The sequence below is a fragment of the Falco cherrug genome, chromosome 3, assembly GCF_023634085.1.
Source record: "Falco cherrug isolate bFalChe1 chromosome 3, bFalChe1.pri, whole genome shotgun sequence".
NCBI lineage: Eukaryota > Metazoa > Chordata > Aves > Falconiformes > Falconidae > Falco > Falco cherrug.
Genome location: NC_073699.1, coordinates 14,338,300 through 14,358,335, shown reverse-complemented (window position 1 = coordinate 14,358,335; position 20,036 = coordinate 14,338,300). Strand labels below are relative to the sequence as shown.

General features: G+C 66.8%; 3 protein-coding genes across 4 annotated transcripts; 1 reads left to right on the top strand and 2 right to left on the bottom strand.

The window, feature by feature from the left end:
• Positions 1–720: 720 nt before the first annotated feature.
• Positions 721–6,654, bottom strand: DGAT1 (diacylglycerol O-acyltransferase 1). 2 transcript variants are annotated; one of them, XM_055706065.1, is made up of 17 exons: positions 6,520–6,654; positions 5,220–5,307; positions 4,718–4,758; positions 4,389–4,474; positions 4,205–4,257; positions 4,018–4,123; positions 3,797–3,934; positions 3,645–3,719; positions 3,420–3,523; positions 3,061–3,099; positions 2,783–2,824; positions 2,543–2,587; positions 2,341–2,453; positions 2,126–2,191; positions 1,899–1,986; positions 1,711–1,773; positions 721–1,522 (listed from the first exon to the last, which is right to left on the bottom strand). In XM_055706065.1, exons 1-17 carry the CDS (start codon positions 6,645–6,647, stop codon positions 1,376–1,378), a joined length of 1,422 nt encoding a protein of 473 aa, XP_055562040.1. In that variant the 5' UTR covers positions 6,648–6,654; the 3' UTR covers positions 721–1,375. The 2 variants fall into 2 exon arrangements, with proteins under 2 accessions (XP_055562040.1, XP_055562041.1); XM_055706066.1 differs by having other exon boundaries at positions 3,645–3,716.
• Positions 6,655–7,868: 1,214 nt separating this feature from the next.
• Positions 7,869–11,990, top strand: LOC102046444 (TBC1 domain family member 20-like). The gene is given in 8 exon segments (XM_055706355.1): positions 7,869–8,892; positions 9,217–9,297; positions 9,838–10,024; positions 10,955–11,056; positions 11,156–11,297; positions 11,388–11,582; positions 11,663–11,778; positions 11,780–11,990. Coding segments are annotated over 8 exon segments (1,302 nt in total). The 5' UTR covers positions 7,869–8,531; the 3' UTR covers positions 11,898–11,990.
• A 301-nt stretch (positions 11,991–12,291) lies between these two features.
• LOC102046275 (cytochrome P450 11B, mitochondrial-like) lies at positions 12,292–17,398 on the bottom strand. Its single transcript, XM_055703847.1, is given in 11 exon segments — positions 12,292–12,405; positions 12,709–12,750; positions 12,752–12,889; positions 13,233–13,317; positions 13,795–13,936; positions 13,939–13,978; positions 14,465–14,619; positions 15,001–15,204; positions 15,587–15,786; positions 16,531–16,686; positions 17,181–17,398. Coding segments are annotated over 11 exon segments (1,494 nt in total).
• Between the last annotated feature and the right edge of the window lie 2,638 nt (positions 17,399–20,036).

Here is a 20,036-nt window from a genome sequence, read left to right as displayed (position 1 = left end):
TGAAAGGGGGAGATGTAGGGTGGACACAAGGAAGAAATTTGTTACGCTGAGGGCAGCGAGGTGCTGGCACAGGCTGCCCAGAGCAGCTGTGGGTGCCCCATCCCTGGGAGCTCAAGGCCAGGCTGGACGGGGCTGGGAGCAACCTGGTCTGCTGGGAGGTGTCCCTGCCTGTAGCAGGGGGACTAGGTGACCTTCAAAGGTCCTTCCCACCCCAATCCTGCTCTGACCGGTGAGGGCAGGAGCTTCCAGGGCTAGGAATCCTCCTGCAGGGTGAACCTCAGGCCCCTTGCTCCCAGTGGTGCACTGGGATGCTGCTGGTGGCACATGCTGCCCCCCCCCTTGTTGTGTTACCCCTTCTGAGAGCAACCAGGGACCCTTCCGGGGCCAAGGTGGCAGCTGGGGTGTGTGCTGCTGAAGTCACCCCCAGCTGCACCCTCAGCCCTGCAGCAGAACTCCAGGGCCACAGAGCTCCATCTCCCACTTCAACTGGGATACAGGGGGTCTGGGGGGGGGGGGGTTTCAGCCCCAGGGTGGTAACCATTGCTCCCTGCAGCATGCCCAGTCTGTCCCAGCTGCTTCCCCACTCCAAACTGGCTTCTCCAGCCCCCCATGTCAGGGGCTAGGACAGAAACTGGGGGAAATCATGGGCAGTGCCTGGGGTATATACCAGGAGAGAGAGGAATGAGGCTTGGAGAGGGCGGGGGAGAAAAAAAAAAAAAGAAAAAAAAAAAAGACACTTTAATCACTCAGTATTTGACAGATACAATCTGGAAGGGTTAAAAAGGGGCTGAGTGAGCCCAGAGCAAGGCCAGGAGGCAGCAGCAGGGCCCGAAGCCCTGCTCCAAGGAGAGGGCAGGGCCATGGGCAGAGGCCCAAGGACGGAGCAGGCAGGGCTGACAGCTGGCGCCGTGCCACTGAGCTCCAGGCAGGGATTGTGCACGGGACCCAGAGCCTCTGGTGGCACCAGGGCCAGGACAAGAGCCCCCCGAGGGAGTGTGACAGGGACCTGGGGGACAGTTACAGGCCAGGGCCAGTCCTTTAAAGTGCCTTAACGCAGAGGAGGCTCTGCTTAAAGCTGGGGGCTGAGGAGCAGCCATGCCCCAGAACAGCTGGGGGCTGGGTGGACTCAGCTCCTGCCTCCCCCCTGCCCTGGCCACACCGTCCCCAGGGCAGAGTGGGGGTCCTGTCCCCCCCGGGGGCTATTGCATTGATCCAACATTCAAATCACAAGGACAGTAACGCCTGCCGGGCTACTCCCTACACACAGAAGAAGGTGCAAGGCAGCCACCCACAGCGGTGGCACCCGGGTGCTGGCAGGGTCTGGGGGACGGTGTGCCCCCTGCACCGTGGGGCAGCACGGGGGGCGGCCCCCGCCTCACTGGTTGCCTTCATAGTTGAGCACGTAGTAATCGTGCACGTACATGAGGACAGCGATGGGTTGCCCGATGATCAGGGACATCCAGACTGCCGCGTTCCCGTAGTTACCCCTGAGGAACTTGGAGACGAACCAGGCCAGTGGGATCTGGAAGTGATGGAGCAGCGTCACCCCGTGCCTGGTGGGCAGCCTGGGATGTGCCCTAGCTAACGGGGCTCAGCCTCAGTAGCCCACTCCCCTCCTGCCGAGGCCACTGCCCCCCCCCCCCCCCCCCATCCCAGGGAATGCAGGGGTGCTGCCCTGGGCCCAGGGAAGCGAGCAGGGGCTCCGCTCACCTGAGCTGCCATCCCCATGAACGCCCAGAGCCGGAACATCTTCAGGGGGACGCTCACCAAGTACTGGGGAGACGTGAGTTCAGCTGCGGCCCCAGGTCAGGAGCTCTCGGAGCTGCAGGCAGGGTGATGGGGGGGGGGGGGGGGGGGGGGGGGCAGGCAGCCCCCGCAGAGCCAGAGGGAGCACTGACCTCGTGGAAGAAGGCAGACGCCAGGAAAACAGCCGTCTGGGCTGCCCACTTGCTGGTCCCCCACTTCAGCAAGGGCTTGTAGAAGTGCCTGAGGAGCAGCGGTCTGTTAGCGCAGAGCCCCAGCAGCATCATAGCCCCCGTCCTCATCCCAGAGGGGCTGGGGGGAGGGGGGACACATGACGACACGGACTGACATGGGACAGTCCCCTCCTGCCACCCCCACGCACCTGAGACACCACTTGTGCACTGGGATGTTCCAGTTCTGCCAGAAATAGGTCACCGACTCAGAGTTCCTGGGGAGAGAAGCAGTGAGCCGTGGTCCGGGGGGAGCTGCCATGTCCCCACTCTGCCTCCAGTGTGCACACACACACCCCACCCCAAAATGACCCTGCTCAGGGACAGGAGGGGATGAGGGGACAGCGCTGTCTCCCCCACTACTCACCACCAGTCCCTGTAAAATTCCCGGTCCCCAAACTGCATCACTTCAGCCACCACATTCAGGCAAGAGTGGAAGAACCAGTAGAAGAAGATGAGCCAGATAAGGTGGTTGGGGACCTGGTGGGGGAGACGGAGGCCGTGAGGGGGGTGCTGGCTGTGTCCGTGTCCCCCCAGGCAAGGGGACTGAGGGTAGCAGGGGTACTCACAGCCAGCTTCAGGAGCCGCTCGATGATCCGGGAATAATCCATGTCCTGCAAAGCACCATCAGCTCCCATCACCCCTGTCCTACAGCCCCCGTGCCAGTCCGGAAAGAGGGCAGGGAGCAGAGGGGGGGGAGGGGCTGGGGTAGTGGCTTCGCCAGATCCTGGAGCCAGGGGGGAGCCACAGCCTCTGCCCCTCCCCCACAATCACCAGGTCCTGTGGTGGGGGGACCCCTCATCACTCACCCGAAAGGGCTTCATGGAGTTCTGGATCGTGGGCACCATCCACTGAAACGGGAACAGCTACTGCAGCCCGGCCCCTGGGGAGGGAGGGGGCCCCCGGGAAGGGGGGGGCAGCCCCCCTGTGCTGGCAGACCTCGCAGATACAGGGGGGCAGAGCTCCCCTGAATGGGCAGCAAGAAGGGAGCAGGGGGTCCAGCTCAGCCCCCACCAACCCCCCAGGGAAAATGCTCAGAGTGAAGCTCCCCACCCCCCGCAACCCCCTCCACTCCCCAACCCCGTACCTGCTGGATCAGCCCCACCAGCAGCTGGATGAAGAAGAGCTGGAAGACAGAGGCAGCGATGGAGCAAGCAACCCCTGGCCCCCCATCTCAGACACCCCCACCCCCATCATCCCCCCCTCCCTTGGTGTACCCCCCTCATCATCCCTCCTCCCTGGGGGGATCCCCCTTCCATCATCCTCCCCCACCTCAGGGAACCCCTCCCCGGTCCTGCTGCCTTTCCTGTGGAAGCAGAGGGCAGAGTCCCCCCAGCCTTGAGCCCCACCCCTCAGCAGACACCCCCAAACCCACCCCCCCCACCCCCCCGGCACAACCCCAACCTCTGCAAGACCTCCCCCCAGCCGCCCCCCACAAGCTCTCACCATCTCAAAGAGGCGCCGGAGAAGGAAGCGCTTGCGGACACGGGGGGAGCGGGGAAAGTTCAACTCGTAGCACAGGGTGGGCGCAAAGAGAAAGTAGTAGAGATCTACGAGGAGGGGGCACATGGGGGCGAGCAGCCAAGCACACCCAGGGGTCCCCCCGGGGGTCTGGGTCCCCCCTGAGTGGGTCTAGGAACCCCTACTCCCAGGTCCACAGGTGGCACTTACTTCTGTAGGTGAGGTTGGCCGGGTAGGTGACCCCACTCTTCCCCACCTCCCCGTTGGCTTTCCGGGCCCCTGCTGCTAGGAGAGGTGAAGGGAACTGTGAGCACCCCCAAGGCAGGATAAGCGCTGTGTCCCCTCCCACGCCGGTGCTGTACCTGTGGCAGTGCTGTCCCCAGGGCCCAGGGGTGCTGTTTTCACCTCCCTCCTCTCCCTACACCACTTATTGACATCCCTGAAGGAGAAGAGCTTGAGGAAGATGACAGTGTAGATGGCCAGGGCGAAGACTGCTCCCACTGCAGGGAGAGGGGAGGTGGTGAGAGAGTGTGTGTCCCCGCTGCACCAGCATGGGGTGAGCCAGGCTCCCAGCCCCCCTCACCTGGGGTGATGGAGGTGACCATGAGTACGACGCCGGCAGGGAAGCAGAGGATGGCCAGGAGGTTGAGGGCATGCAGGGCAGTCCCTGTGCCCTCCGAGAGGGAGCCCTGCAGGAGGGAGTTGTGAGATGGGGGAGCCAGACCCCGCAGGCACAGGGAAGGGGCACCCAGCACCCCCCTGGGGCTCACCGCAGCCAGCCGTCTCTCCAGGGCCAGGGCCACCACCACAAAGACGTTGGCTACTGCAGTGAGGAGGAAGGTGTTATGAGCTGTCAGGACTGCACCCCAACAGCCCTGATCCAGGGCGATGGGCTTCACCAGCACCACCCCAGCCAGACCCGCTGGCTTGGGGCGGGTGTCAGGTGGCACTCACCAATGACCAGGCAGAGGGAGGGCCAGCTGTAGGGGTCTTTGAGGAAGAGGGAGACCACCTGGATGGGGTCCACCAGGATCCCGTACCTGTGTGGATAGGGCGCTTGAGCAGCTGGCTCCAGCCCCTGAAGCCCGACGGGGCCCCCCCACAGGACCCACCCTATGGGGCCACTCCTGGCTCCCCATGGGAGTCCCTGCTCCCCCCGAATCCCCAGTGACCCCAAGGATCCCTCCAGCTGGATCCCAGGGATCTGGGACAGCCCTAGCCCCGGGTGCCAGCAATAATGGCCAGCCCCATGCCACCCTCCCCCCCAGAACCCCCCCACTCACTTGATGAGGTTTTCCAGGAAGAGCCGAGCATTGCTCAAGACCTGGAAGAGGAAGGAGATGCTGGGTGAGGCAACAGCAGGGAGGGGAGAGTCAGCCCCCACCTCCCTGGGGGCACCCGGCTGCCAGCCCCGCACCCTGGGCTCCAGGGCGGCTCAGGGACGCTCTTGCGTCACCAGTGCCACGAGTCTGTGCAAGGGTTGCGGCACACAGCACGGTGAGTCACTCACCAGCACCGATAGGGCTGCCCTAGTCAGGGGCCACGCAACTGCGGCCAGCCGGGGGCTTCACACCCAGAGGCTGGGTGATAGCCACAGCGGGCCAGCAGCACGGCACAGCCACCAGCACCGCGGCACCGGGTGCTGTCAGTGGCTTTAATCGCTGTGCCAAGTCCCTTCTGCTCACTTTCACCCGCTAATTAAATTAAAGCCACACTGGGGGATTAGCCAAGGAAGCGCTGTTCCCAGTGGGGTTCCGCACCAGCATGGGGGGGTCCCCGACTCACCAGCATCACCACACACCAGTTGAGGATGCCCCGGTAGTTGCTGTAGCCACTGGCCGAGCTCAGCAGAGATTCCTGCACCTTGTGACACCTGTGGATAAGGCCGGGAGGTGGGACAGGGCAGGGGGTCAGTGTCGAGGGTGGGGACACAGGGTAAGGAGTCAGTGTCGAGGGGATACACACACACACCCCGCACCAGAGTCACCCCGGGAACCCCAGCAGCAGAAGGTGTGAGTTTCGCTGCAGGCTGGGGTAGGGGCAGGCAGGCAGTCCGGCAGTCCTGGGGAGGGGGGGCAGGCAGGAGGGGGGCGCAGAGGGCCTCCCAGTGCTTGGGGACACAGTTCCCCGGGGGCAGGGGTGCCCGGGGAGGCTCAGGCAGTGCCAGGTGTGGTGCAGGTGGCTCCTGTGCCGGGTCCAGAGTCCCACGGCGCCGTGCCCCCCCCTCCCGTCCCTGATAAGATTAGAGGCGAGGGCAGAAGCATCAGGGACCGATCCTGCTCCCCCACCCACCCAAAAGAGCGGCTGGGGGGGATGTCAGCGCAGGCAGTGGGCAGGCAAGCTCACCCCAGTCCCCCCAGCCCCTTCCGGGGGGAGTGGGACCCCCACGCTGGGGGGGGTGGGGGCCTGGGGGTTACGGGTCACCTGGGCTGGGGTCCACGGGGATGGAACCCACCCCCGGCCAGGGGAGGCCGGTTAAGATCAGGCCTCCGGGGAGCCCCCCCACCCCTGCGGAGCGGGACAGGGGGCTCACGGCCAGGGGCTCCCCGCTGCCGGACCCCTTCCCCGGCCCGGGGGGGCGGGGGGTGGCCCGCCGTGTCGCAAGAGCAACCGGGGCAAGAGCAAGCGGGAGCGGCGGGGACCGGCCGGGGACGTCGCTCCCAGGCACCAGGACACGGCGTGGTGGGGGCTGGGGGCAGCACACGAGGGTCCCGGAGACACCGACGGGGGGGAGGGGGGGGGGGAGGGGTGTTCCGCCCGGAGAGGGGGCACGGGGGGGGGGAGGGGCAGGGGGCACCGGGAACCAGCGGCCGCCGTGACCCCGGGCCACGGGGGGGAACCGGGAACAACGACGACGGCAAGAGGAAGGGGGTAGCACCGGGGAACGGGCCGGCACCAGGGAACGGGCCAGCACCGGCGAACGGGCCGGGGAGGGGAGAGGCGCAAGGGACCGGAGCACCAGGACCGGGGATGAGGTGGTGGTGGGGGGTTTGTCACCGGGCAGGGCCCGGGGGGCGGAGGGCCGGGACCCCGGGCGGGAGGAGGCCCGGCAGAGGACGGGTGGGCCCGGCCGCGGGGCCGTTACCTGAAGTCTCCACCGGGGTCATCGCAGCCGCCGCCGTCGCCCGGAGCGGGAGCGGGTCCGGACCGCGCCGCCGAGCCCCCCCCGCGCCGCCGCCGGGCCCCCCCCACCAGCGCGCCGCGGTCGCCCATGGCCGGGCCGCAGCGCCCCCCGTCCGCCCGCCCGCCCTATGTAACCCTGGCAACGGTCCCGCCCCCGCCGCCCGCCCGGCCAATGGCGGCGCCGGACCGCAACCCCCAGCGGCCCCCGCGCTGCCACTCCCCGCCGCCGGCTCGCGTGATGGGCGGCGGAGAAGACCAATGGAAAAGCGGGGCGGGGCGGTGCTGGCCAATGGAAGGGCGGAGCGATGAGGGCGGGCGCAGCGCGGCGATGAGCGGCGGCCGGCGGGCGAGCGGGGGGCGGCGGGCGGAGCGCGGGGGGGGCGACGGTGAGGGGGGGCCCGGCGGGGGGACCGGGGAGGTATGGGGGGCTGGGGTCGGGGGGGGGGCGAGTGGACGTCGGGGGGGGCGGTAATGGGGAGCCGGGGGGAGCGAGGGGGGGGCCATGGGGGGGCCATGGGGGGGTGCGGTGAGGGTATGGGGGGACCAAGGGGGGGCGGTGTAATGGGGGGGGCGGTGTAATAGGGGTGCAATGGGGAGCCGAGGGTGGGGCGAGAGGGGGCCATGGGGGGTTCCGGGGGGGTATGGGGGGGCGGTGCAATGGGAGGTGTGATGGGGGGGCCATGGGGGGGCCAACAGGGTGGAGGTGAAGGGGAGCCGTCGGGGGTGCAAGGGCGATATGGGGGGGGCAGGGGGTGCAATGGGGGGACCATGGGGGGGGGAGGCAATGGGGAGCGGGGGGGGCAGGGCAGGGTCTTGGGAGGTGCAGGGTGGGTATAGGGGGGCGATAGGGTGGGGGACGAGGGGGGGTTATGCAGGGGTGGGGGGCCCGGGGGGGGGGGGCAACAGGGGGTGTATGAGGGGGCTGTAATGGGGGGTCCCAGGGGTGGGGGTGTAACAGGGAGCTGGGGGGTTGGCTGGGGGGGCAATGGGGGGGGCATATGGGGCTGTAATGGGGGGCAGTGGGATGGAGGTGTAATGGGGGGGGAGTCTGATGGGAGACTGGGGGTGAGGGGGGGGCCGTGTGGGGTGCAGGGAGGATATGGGGGACGTTGAGGCAGTGTGCAATGGGGGGCTGGTGGGGGGTGGGTGGGCTGCAGTGGGGGGTGGGGGGGGGGTGCGGGGAGGACATGGGGTGCAGGTGTCAGAGGGACCTGGGGGGGAGTGGGGGGGGGGGTCAGGGGGGATGCATGGTCCTGGCAAAGCTCGTGCTGTGCCATGTATTCCATGCTGTGCTGTGCCATGCCATGCGTGCCATGTGTGCCGTGCCATGCCACACGTGCTGTGCCATGTGCGCTGTGCCATGCCATACCATGTGAGCCATGCTGTGCCATGTACGCCAATCTGTGCCATGTGCGCTGTGCCGTGCCATACCATGTGAGCCATGCTGTGCCATGTACGCCATTCTGTGCCATGTGCGCTGTGCCGTGCCATACCATGTGAGCCATGCTGTGCCATGTACGCCGTTCTGTGCCATGTGCGCTGTGCCGTGCCATCTCTGCTATGCTGTGCCATGTATGCTGTGCTGTGCCATGCCACACCACCCATGCCATGCCGCACCAACCATGCTGTGCTCTGTCATGCCACACCGTGCTGTGCCATGCCATGCAGGCCATCACAGTGCCATGCTATGCCATACTGTGCCATCTATGCCATGCTGGCCATGCTGTACTGGGCCCCATGGGCCATTGTCATGCCATGCTGTGCCACACTGGCCATTGCTGTGCTGTGCCATGCCAACCGTGCCATGCCATGTAGGGTATGCCATGCTTTGCCATGTCATACCAGTAATGCCATGCTGTGCCACGCCGTGCCATACCAACTACGTGCCGTGCCAGCTGATCACCTGGGCCATTACAGTGCCATGCTGTGCCGTGCCAACCATGCCGTGCCGTGCTATGCCATGCCAATGGCGCCATGCGATGCCATGCCGTGCCGTGCTATGCCATGCCAATGACACCATGCTATGCCGTGCCAATGATGCCATGCGATGCCGTGCTGCGCTGTGCTGTGCCGTGCCAAGCGTGCCGTGCCATGCCCATGGCACCAGGTGATGCGGTGCCAAGGGTGCCCATCCCTTGCCTGTCAGCAGTGGGGCGCGGCGGGCGGTGGGCGCAGCAGCGGGTGCAGGTGCTGCAGGCGCTGCGCAGTGACCCGGTGGGGCTGGAGGGGCTGCGGGCGGCCGCCCGGGGTGAGGGGGGGCTCTGCCCCGAGCTGCGCCCCCAGGTCTGGCCCCGGCTGCTCAGCGTCGACCCCTGTAACCTGCCCCCCCGGCCAGGTACGAGCTGGGGTCGCCGGGGGGGGCGGGGGGGGCGCATGGGGTTTCCTTACACCCCCTTCCTGGCCAGCCTTGGCCCGGTGCAACAGGCTGGCACCCCCCCATTCCCTCCCTCCCCATCTACCCCTTCCCTTCCCCCCATTCCCCCCCCATTCCCACACCTCCAATTGCCCCTCCCATTTAATTCCCCCATTCCCACCATTCCCCAACCAACATTCCCCCATTTCTACTCCTACCCCCCCATCCCAGCCCCCCCCAGCTGCCTGACACAGCCCCTGGGGGATGTGACCCCTCACACACACCCCTCCCCGGTACCCCCCGCAGCCCCTCCCGCCCTCCAGGACCACCGGGACCGGAGCCAAGTGCTGCTGGATGTGGCTCACTCAGCCCCCCGCTTCCCCCCGGGTGAGTGCGGTCCCCCCCGGGTCTGGGGGGTCAGTACCTGGGCTGGGGGGCTGTGCCTGGGCGGGGGGTTGGGAATGCCTTGGGGGGAACGGGGGTGGGGGAGGGAATGCCTGGGCTGGGGGAACTGTACCCGGCTGTGCCCGGGCTGGGGGGCTGGGAACGCCTGGGGGCGCTCTGGACCTGGCTATGGGGTGGCTCATTTGGGTATGGGGGTGCTCAGTGCCTGGGCGGGGGGGGCTCTACCTGGTATGGGGGTGGGCCAGGGGGCTGTGCCATGTGTTGGGGGGCTGTGCTGGGGTGGGGGTGGGGCTGTGCCGGGGTAGGGCACTACTGCAGGGGCTGTGTGTGGGGGCACACTGGGCTGGAATGCTGGCGGGGGCGGTCCCCATGCTGGGCTGGGATACTGGGGGGGGTCCCCGCAGTGGGATGGAATGCTGGCGGGGGGTGTCCCATGCTGGGGGGGGATCCCCACAGCGGGGTGGGATTCTGGGGGGGGGGCCCACTCCCGGGGGTTCCCATATCCAGCGGGTGCCCCCCCAGGCATGCCAGCAGAGCAGCGGCAGGTGCTGCAGGAGCAGCTGGCGGGCCTGATCCTGCACGTCCTGCGCGCCCACCCCCAGCTGCACTACTACCAGGGCTACCACGATGTGGCCCTCACCCTGCTGCTGGTGCTGGGCCAGCGCCGCGCTGCCCCGCTGCTGGAGCAGCTGTCCACACACCATCTCCGGTAACCCTGGCACCCCCAGCCCACCCACTGTCCCCCCAGTGTCCCCGCAGGACCCCCAACCTACCCTGGGTCTCCCCGGTGTCTCCCCGGGACCCCCAGCCCACCCTGCTGCTGGAGCAGCTCTCCACGCACCACCTCTGGTACCCGCAGCACCCCCAGCCCACCCACTGTCCCCCCGGTGTCCCCCTGGGACCCCCCAACCCACCCTGGGACTCTCCCCGGGACCCCCAGCCTGGCCCGCTGCTGGAGCAGCTCTCCACACACTACCTGCAGTAACCACTGCACCTCTGGGACACCCCCCCCCCCCCGGCACCCGCCAGTGTCCTCCAGGACCCTCAGCCCACCCCAAAGTCCCCTTGGGACCCCCAGCCCCACCTTGATGTGCCCTCAGGACCCCCACCCATCCTGGTGTCCCCTTGGGATCCCCAGCCCCATGCTGGCATCCCCCCAGGACCTCCCACCCACCTCAACAAGCCACTGGGACCTCCCAGCCTGTGTCGGTATCCCACCAGAACCCCCTGCTCTGGTATCCCCAGGACCCACACCCACACCAGTGTCCCCTCAGGACACCCCACCCACCCCAGCATCCCCCCAGGACCCCCCGCCTGCCTTGGCATCCCCCCCAAGACCCCCAGCCTGTGCCAGTATCCCCCCAGGACCCCCCAGTTTGGTGTCCCCCTGAGACCCCCCCATGCACCCTGGTGTCCCACCAGGACCCCCACTCATCCAAGTGTCTCCCCAGGAGCCCCCACCTGCCCTGGCATTACCTCAGGACACCCCAGCTGCCCCAGCATCCCCCTGGGACCCCCAGACCTGCCCCAGTGTCCCCCCAGGGTGCTGGGGTTGAGGCCACCACCCTGCCAGGTGTGCCAGCGGGTGTACCACCAGGGAGTACCAGGGAGTACCACCACCCTGTGTGTCCCCCGCCAGGGACTTCATGGACCCCACGATGGACAGCACCAAGCACATCCTCAACTACCTCATGCCACTGCTGCAGCGGGAGAGCCCCCGGCTCCATGACTTCATGCAAAGGTACAGGATTGGGGACCGGGGGGATGGGGACATGGGGGGGGTCCCCCCCTGCCCTGCCATGCCCACTGGCCCCTCACTGCCCCGCCTGGCCACTGGCAGAGCGGAGGTGGGCACCATCTTCGCCCTGAGCTGGCTTATCACCTGGTACGGGCATGTCCTCACCGACTTCCATCACACCCTCCGGCTCTACGACTTCTTCCTCGCCTCCCACCCCCTCATGCCCGTCTACTTCGCTGCCGCGGTAGGTGCGATGGCACAGGGACCCCACCCCACCCAGCCCCCCCTCCCAGCACCTGGTTGGGGCCCCTAAGGTGATGGGTGCCCTCGGTAGGTGGTCCTGCACCGTGAGGAGGAGGTGCTGGGTGCCCCCTGCGACATGCCCAGCCTCCACCAGCTCCTCTCCCGCATCCCTCCGGATTTGCCCTACGAGCGCCTGGTCCTGCGGGCGCAGGAGCTTTTTCCAGCGTCACCCGCATGGCTGCCTGGCCCGGCAGCACCACAAGAGGTAAGGGGGGGAAGGCACCGGGTGCTGGTGGGACACCCCCCGGCAAATCCCCAGGTTGAACCAGTGCGTCCCCCTCTCCCCACCGCAGCATCGCCATCCAGTCCTTCAGCGCCTTCCAGCGTGCTGCATCCTGCCAGCGCCCCGATGCTGTCCTGCGCCGGCAGCGCCAGGAGCCGGCCGGGGACGCCGCCGTGACCCCCTCTGCCTGCTATCGGTCACAACCCACTGGTGAAGGTGGCTGTCTGGGGGCTGTCGGCCACGCTGGGGGCTGTGGCACTGGCCGTCACTCACACTGCGCTCGACTGGGGGCCCGAGTTCCTGCTCCGGCTCTTCTAGACCCCCCCGGGGATGTCACCAGCTCAGGGTCCCCAGCCAGCACTGAGCTCCCCTGCCCCACAGGGGCTTTCAATAAAAGCTCTTTTTGAGGCATATCTGTGCAGCCCCCCTCCGTTTTTGGCCCCTGTCCCATCCCACTACTGTTTGGGGGACCCTGTCCCACCTGTTCCCCACTGATGGAGCCAGCACAATGCCTGAAAGAAGACTTATTGCAGGTCTGGGGTCTCCTGTCTGCTCTGCTTCCCTGGGGCAGCTCATTTGCATGTGATTTGCATGCCATCTCCCACCACGCTTCAGGGACCATGGGGTCCTGCCCCACAGCCCCATCCCCACAGCTCTTCCCACTGTGTTCCCTGCATGGGGGGACACTGGGGGGGGTGCTGGGGTTGAGGGCTCAGTCGAGGGTCCGGAAGGTGAGCAGGGGCGACTTCTCGGGCATGAGGATGAAGCGGAAGACGGTGCGGATATCCTCAGTGGACACTGCCTCAATAGTGAAGTTGTGCAAGACCTGGTGGGAACCAAGACTTTGGGTCAAGCCAAGACATCGGGTCAAGCCAAGATGTTGAGTCAAGACAAGATGTTAGGTCAAGATAAGACACTGAGTCAAGCCAAGATGTCATTGGGTCAAGCCAAGGTGCAGGGTCAAGACAAGATTTTGGGTCGAGCCAAGATGTCATTGGGTCAAGACAAGACGTTGGGTCAAGCTGAGACATTGTTGGGTTAAGCCCAGACATTGGGTCAACCCAACCCAACCACAGGGCACCCCGGCACCCCCCAGCCACGGGGTGGGTGCATGCTGGTCACCACTCACGTGTATGAGGAAAAGCATCATCTCAGCCTCAGCGAGGCGGCGGGCCGATGCACTGGCGGGCACCGAAGCCGAAGGCCAATGCCTTGAAGCTGGAGGCGTCCTTGCTGAGCCAGCGGGAGGGGTCGTAGCGCTCGGGGTTGGGGAAGACAGCCGGGCTGCGACCCATGGAGTACAGGGCCACCTGGCATACACGTCTGCAGCGGGGGGCTCAGTGCCAGACCACTATGAACCCCCCCTGTGCCCCCCAGTATCCCCCAGTGCCCCCCAGTCACTGTCCAGTGCCCACCCCTCCCAGTTCTCCCAGTATCCAGCCTCCCAGTGCCCCCCAGTCCCACTCCAGTCGCCAGCGCACTCAACCCCCGTGTCACCAGAACCGCCCCCCCCAGCCCCCAAGTGCCCCCATCTCCATCCCCCTAGTATCTCCCAGTGCTCCCCAGTGACCCACAGATCCCCCCCAGTACCCCCAGTGCCCCAGTACCCAGCCTCCCAGCGCCCCCCCGTCCCCCCCGCACCCCGTGCCCCACGCTCACCCCTGCTGGCACGCGGTAGTTGTGGAGCACCACGTCCTTGGCCGGGTAGCGCTGCACCGTGATGCCCACCGGGTACAGCCTGTGGGGGGGATTGGTGGGGTCCCCAAGGGGTGACACACACATCCCCCAGGCAGCCCCAGGAACCCCAGTGCCCCCTGTAACCCACAGCTGGGGTGGCAGACCCACGACCCAGCACCCCCCAGCCCCCCAGTGCCCCCCAGCCCCTCAGCGCCCCCCCCGTCCCCAGCAACCCCCAGTCCACCCAGTGCTCCCCAGTGCCACCAAGTCCCCCTCCAGTCCTCAGACGCCCAGTATCCCCCAGTGCCCCCACCATGACCCACAGTTCCCTCCCAGTCTTCAATCACCAGTCCCCAGCCCCCGCCTCAGTCCTCCCAAGTCCCCAGCCCCCCCCAGTATCCCCCAGTGCCCCTGTGACCCCCAGTCCCGCCCAGTCCCCATCCTGCCACTTCCCCCCAGTTCCCCCCAGTGCCCCCAGTTCCCAGGCTCCCCAGTACCTCCCAGTTCCCCCCAGCGCCCCAGTGCCCCCCGGACCCACCGCAGGGTCTCCTTGATGGCGGCGCGCAGCAGCGGGAGCCCGGCCAGGAGCGCGGGCAGAGGCTGGGCCCCCCCCGGGGCCCCCCCTGGGGCTCCCCCCGCCGCCCGCAGCTCTGCCCGCAGCGCCTGCTGCACCCCCGGGTCCGGCCCAGCTCGAACAGCGTCAGCAGCAGTGGCGTCGCCGTCTGGGGGGGCACTCACTGAGACCCCCGGGACCCCCCTGAGACCCCCCCGGGACACCCACTGAGCCCCCTCAGGACGCAGCCGGGACACTCCACTGACACCCCCCAGGTCCCCTCTAAGCCCCCGGGACCCCCCCTGAGCCCCCCGGGACCCCCCTGCTGACAGCCCCTGGATCCCCTCTGAGCCCCCAAAACCCCCCATCAGAGCCCTGCTCTGACCCCCCCGGCACCTCCCCACTCACCCGTCAGGCCCCCCTGACTGACACCCCGGGACCTCCACCCTGCCCCATGCCCCCCACCCCTGACCCTCCATGCTCCCCCTCTCACTGACCCCCCTGTGCCCCCCCACACACACCCCCCAGGACTCCCCCCACTGACCCTCCCGTACCCTCCCCAGCCCCCCACCCCCCAGGACTCCCCCCAGGTGACCCCTTGTCCCCAGATCAGGAGCACCCCCAGCCCCCCCGCCACACCCCCCTCGGCACCCACGGTGTCTACGCCGCCAGCGGTGAACTCGGTGACATTGGCCTTGATGGAGTCGAGGGGCAGCTGGCCCTGCAGCAGCAGCTCGGCCATGATCCCCCCGTACCCCCCCGGCCCGCCCTGACAGAACTCCCGGTAGATGCGCTGGATGTTCTCGTCAGCTGCCAGGGAGAGGGGGCACCGCCTTCAGCAGAGGGGGGCACCCAGACCCCCACCCTGCTCCTGCACCCATTGTACATGAAGTCTTGCAGTGGGGGCACCCCAGTAGCCCCCCTCAACGTGTGTGGGGTCCTGCAGGGTGGGGGGAACCCAGGTAACCCCACACACACTCCTGTACCCACCATGCCTGGGGAGCCGGGCGGGGGGGGGCAAGAGATAGGGGCCCTCAGGGTGGGGGGTCCCACAGGGTAAGGGAGTACTGCGGGGCGGGGGTCCCCCAGAGAGGGGCGGTGCTGCAGAGTGGAGGGGTGTCCCTGCAGAGTAGGGTGTTCCCGCAGGGTGGGAGTTTCCTCGGGAGGGGTGAGGGCCCCCCCGGCACCCACCGTGCTGGAAGATGGTGTCCCAGGCCTGCAGGTGCTCCTGCCAGAGGCGGGGGTGCAGGCAGCGCAGCAGCAGCGGGGGCACGAAGAGCAGTGGCAGGGTGGTCCGCAGCATCGTCTCCAGAGCCCCCAGGAAGCGTTGGGCCCCTCCTGCCGCCTCCCCCCCCAGCAGACCCAGCCGCTCCCCGTACAGCGCGTAGGTGCTGGCTGCGCCCAAAGTGGGGGACACCTACTCAGCACCCCAGTTTCTGGGTTGGGGGTCCCCCTTGGCACCCCATCCCCTGGGTGGGGATCCCCATTATCAATCACACCCCTCAGTCCCTGGGTCCTGAGTGGGAGGTCCTGGGTGGGGGTCCCACTGTAACCCCCCGCCCTGTCCTGTTGCGTGCCCCACTCAGCCCCTGGGGTCCTGGGTGTGCGGTCCCCATGTCTCCCCCCTCATCCCCTGGGATCCCCACTATCATCACCCCACCCCACCCCTTGGGCCCAGGGTGGGTGTGTCCCCCCAGTTCCACACCATCCCCTGGCATCCCAGGTCGGGGGTCCTGGGTGAGGGTCCCCCTGCCCACCCCCCCTCCCCCCCACGCACCCTCCAGGGTGAAGCGGAAGAGGAGGGGGTGGATGTCGAGGGTGAGGGCACGCCCAGGGCTCTCCTGCACGCGGCGCCGCATGGCGGTGGCAAAGTCACGGGCAACGGCATCAAGGAGCGGCAGGAACTTCTGGGTGCCAGCTGGGCTCAGCACCTCCCGGTTCAGCGCCAGCCGGTCCGAGCGCCAGGCCTGCCCGTTCCTGTCCACGGCTGGGGTCAGGCAGCCTGCTCACACTGCCCACACTGCCTGCCCTACCTGCGCCGCCTGCACTGTCTGCCCTGCCTGCCCTGCACTGCCCTGCCTGCCCTGCCTGTGTTGCCCTGCCTGCCCTGCACTGCCCTGCCTGCCCTGCCTGCCCTGCCTGTGTTGCCCTGCCTGCCCTGCCTATGCACCTGCACTGTCTGCACTGCCTATGATGCCTGCACCACCTGCCCTGGTTGTGCTGCCTGCACCGCTTGCACTGCCTGTGCTGCATGCATTGCCTGTGCTGACCTGCCTGCTCTGCCTTTGCTGTCTGCACTGCTTGCACTGCCTGCCCAGCCTTTGCTGCCTGCACTGCCCATGCTGTCTGCGCTGCCTGCACTGCTTGCGTTGCCTGTGCTGCCTGTAGTCTGTCCTGCCTGCACTGCCTGCACTGCTTGCCCTGCCTTTGCTGCTTGAGGTGCATGTGCTTCCTGCACTACCTGTGGTGGCTGCCCTGCATATGTTGCCTGTGCTGCCTGTGCTGCCTGTACTGCCTACGCTACCCCAAGGCCCTGGCATGTCCCAGGGCACCCACCTGCACCCCACGGTGCATCCCAGCCATGCCCACCCCTACACCCCAGCTCTGCCCATCATGTCCCCCCGTCCTTCCCCCCAGCTTGTCCCACACTGCGCTCCTCCCCAGCCCAGAGTGCCTCCCCTGCCCCCTCCCAGGGTGCCCCCCCGACCCACTGACACTCACAGCAGGAAGACGCCACACTTGTGGTTGCGCAGGCGGCGGTGGGCGCTCCAGGCCTCGATGCCCATCCGCCGTGGGAAGAGCCCCTCTGCCCAGAAGAGCTGGGCCGCATCCCGTGGGAGCAGCACATTGACGCAGTCATAGGTGCCCACCCGCTCCCTGTCAGGGCACCTGCATCAGCTGGGACCACCCACCCCGGGGGGGGATGCCCCCCGGGGGTCCCCAAGATGGGACAAGGTCAATGAGGAGCACCCAGCCAAGGGGTTCTGTCAACATGGGGACACCCTGGGATGGGACCAGGTCAACAGGGACCACCCAACTGAGGGGGTCCTGGCACCCTGGAGTGATGGGACATCTCAGAATGGGACTGTGTCAACAAAGGCCACGCAGCCAAGGGGCTGTGTCAGCTTGGGGGTGCAGGGAACACCCTGAGATGGGATGGGGTCAATTGGGATCACCCACCTGAGGGGTCCTGTCAACCTGGGGGTGCTGGGACACTCCAGCATGGGACAGGCTCAACTGGGACCACCCAACTAAGGGGTCTTGCCAACCTGGAGGTGCTGGGACACCCTGGGATGGGATGGGGGTCAAGAGGGACCACCCAACCGAGGCACCCTGGCACCCTGGGGTGCTGGGATGGGGGAACCCCCTACCTGTAGATGGGCCCGAGGCGCTGGAAGCTGCCCTCCATGTGGTAGTGGAAGTCCTGGAAGCCATCGCTGCGCCAGGCGCGGTAGAGGTTGAGCCACTGGTTGCGGCCATCACGGGGAATGGCCTCATAGGGTTGCACGGCCCTGGGGACCCCCCCAGCCCCCCCTGAGCACAGTGCCCGCTGGCCCCCCTGGCCCCACAGCCAGCTCCGGGCTCTCATCCTCCTGTGCCTGGATCCAGCCCCACGCCGCTGCCGCCTCCCCCTTATATCCCCAAGGCCAAGGTCGTCCCCGACGTGGTGGGGGCCCCCCTGACGCTCGCCCCTGGATGACGTGTGGGGCCGGTGGATCCCCCTGAGCCACAGAGGACCCCCTGAGTGCCCCTTGCTGAGATGTGCACCCATCCCTGCACAGCCTGATCCAGCCCCACAGCACCCAGCCCCACACATGCAGCCCCACAGCACCCAGCCCTACAGCGCCCAGCCCCACACATCCAGTGGTGCAGCACCCCACAGCACTCAGCCCCACAGCACCCCACAGCACCCAGCCCCACAGAACCCGCAGCACACCACAGCACCCAACCCCACATATCCTAACGCAGCACCCCACAGTGCTCCACAGCACCCAGCCCCACACATCCAGCCCTAGCACCTCACAGAACCCAGCCCTACAGCCCCTGACTCCAGTACCCCACAAGGACAGGGTGGGTGCTGATATGGGGCAGCCCCATGGAGGGCTTGGGAGGTGTCGGCACTCCCCTCCCATCCTGTGCTCAGCGGCCATGCTGGGGCTAAAAATACCCGCGGGGGCAGCGGGGGGCAAGGTCCCGCTGCTATTTGTGGGGCGGCACGGCCATGACTGGGGGCCAGGGAGGGGGGACCCCGGGGGGGGCACCCCTGCCCATGGTGTGAGGCGCCCCGTGGTGAGGATGTGGGAGAGGCTGTAGGCATCGGCTGTGGGGCTGGCCGTGGGGTTGGGGTGGTCCCAGGGCAGGTGCCTCATGGGATGTGGAGTGTGGGGCAAGGGCTGCATCGGTACGGGGTTCATACAGCCCCACACCCTCCCCCCCCCATGCTGCACCCCAGCCCCACACCTGCACCCCAGCCCTACACCTGCACCCCTATCCTTCACCCCAGTCCTGCACCCTGCACCCCACAATCCTGCCCCACACCCAGCATCCCACACCCTGCATCCTGGCCCCAAAGCCCAGCCCCACATCCCAGCACCCCACATGCCAGCCCCCACCGGCCCTCATCTTCCTGTCCTTGTCCTGCCCCTCCAGCCCTCACCTGCTGGTCTCTGTCCCCTGGGCTTCCTCTTCCCTCAACTGGGAGGACCTCCTCTTCAGGTCCTCATCCTCCTCATCCTCAGGCCTTCATCCTCTGGTCCTCATCCTTGGATCCTCCACCTTCTGACATCTTTGCCCTTATTTGTGGGTCCTCATCCTCCAGTCCTCATCACCTTCCTCCTCATCCTCCGATCCTCAACACCCTTCTCATCCTCTAGTCTTCACCCTTTGGTCTTAATCCTCAGTTCTTCGTCCTATATTCCTCACCCTTATCCTCTGGTCTTTGTCCTCTGGTCATCATCATCTCCAGATCCTCATCCTCTGGTCCTCAACACCCTCATCCTCTGGTCTTCATCCTCATCCTCCTGTCCTTGTCCTCTAGTCATCATCACCCTCATTGTCATCTCCAGATCCTCATCCTATAGTCTTCATCCTCTGATCTTCATCCTCATCCTCATGTCCTTGTCCTCCAGTCTTCATCTCCCTCTTCATCCTCAGGTCCCCATCATCTTGTCTTCATCACCCTCATCATCATCTCCAGATCCTTGTCATCTGGTCCTTGTCCCTCCACCTCACCCTCATCCTCAGATGCTTGTCCTCTGGTCCTCAACACCCTCCTCATCCTCAGGTCCTTGTCCTCCATGCCCCAGCCTCATCCTTTGGTCTTTGTCCTCTGGGCCTTACCCTTGTCCTCCTGTCCTCATCCTCACCCCAGCCCCGTGGCCCCAGACATCTCCCTCCAGCCTCGTGCTCTGACCCTCACCCATGGGTCATCTTCCTCATCCCTGGCCTCTGCTCCTTGTCCCCATCCCCATGTCCCCCCCTCCCCGTCCCCACAGCTGCATCATGGACTGGCCTTCCCCAGCAACTCGCCCAGCCCTGCAACCCACAGCACCCTGACCCCATCACCCAGTCCCCACCCCCTCCCCAGCCCCTCAACTCCCCACCCATCACCCCACACCACAAGGGGAGCCAAAGGTGGTGGTGGTGGGAGAATCCTTGGTGTGGGGGATCTGTGGACCAGGGGTGTCCCGGGGGGCCAGAGTGTCCCATGGGGCCAGGTGTTCCCCTGGGGTGGGGGATCCCATGGGATCTGTGGGTCCCCATTGGGTGGGGGATCTGTGGGGCAAAGGGATCCATGAGGCAGGGGAGTTCCCAGGGGATCTGTGGAGCTCTGTGGGATCTGTGGGGTTGGGGAAGTCCCATGGCGTGGGGGTCCCATGGGGCGGGAGGATCCCATGGGCCCTGTGGGTCACCGTGGGGCGGCACAGAAGGAGAGACACAGACCTGGGTGCAGGTTTTCCCTTTTTTTTTTTTTTATTGTGAAGTGCGGAGCGGCCGGTGCCTTTTGTGCTTTTTCCTGGAACATCGTTCAAATCCTCAAAAAATTCCCCGGGAAAAGTCGCGGGGAAGGCGGTGGGGTCTTTACAGCTCGTAAAAAGTCGTGGAAATCTCCACACGTATGTACAAGGCTGCTCCAGCGCCGGCCCCGAGTACAAAACAGAGGTCGAAGCTCTACGGTCCTGCTACCTGAATTTGGGGGGTTTGGGGAGGGGGGACGGGGAGGCCTG

What these genes read in the sequence shown, in the direction of transcription:
- DGAT1 (XM_055706065.1), bottom strand. Translation starts at nt 6,647, where the DNA reads ATGGGCGACCGCGGCGCGCTGGTGGGGGGGGCCCGGCGGCGGCGCGGG. An exon ending in TGGGGACAGCACTGCCACAG is followed by an intron (nt 3,720 to 3,796) that starts GTACAGCACCGG and finishes CACCTCTCCTAG; the next exon opens with CAGCAGGGGCCCGGAAAGCC. An exon ending in TGGTGGGGCTGATCCAGCAG is followed by an intron (nt 2,825 to 3,060) that starts GTACGGGGTTGG and finishes TTCCCGTTTCAG; the next exon opens with TGGATGGTGCCCACGATCCA.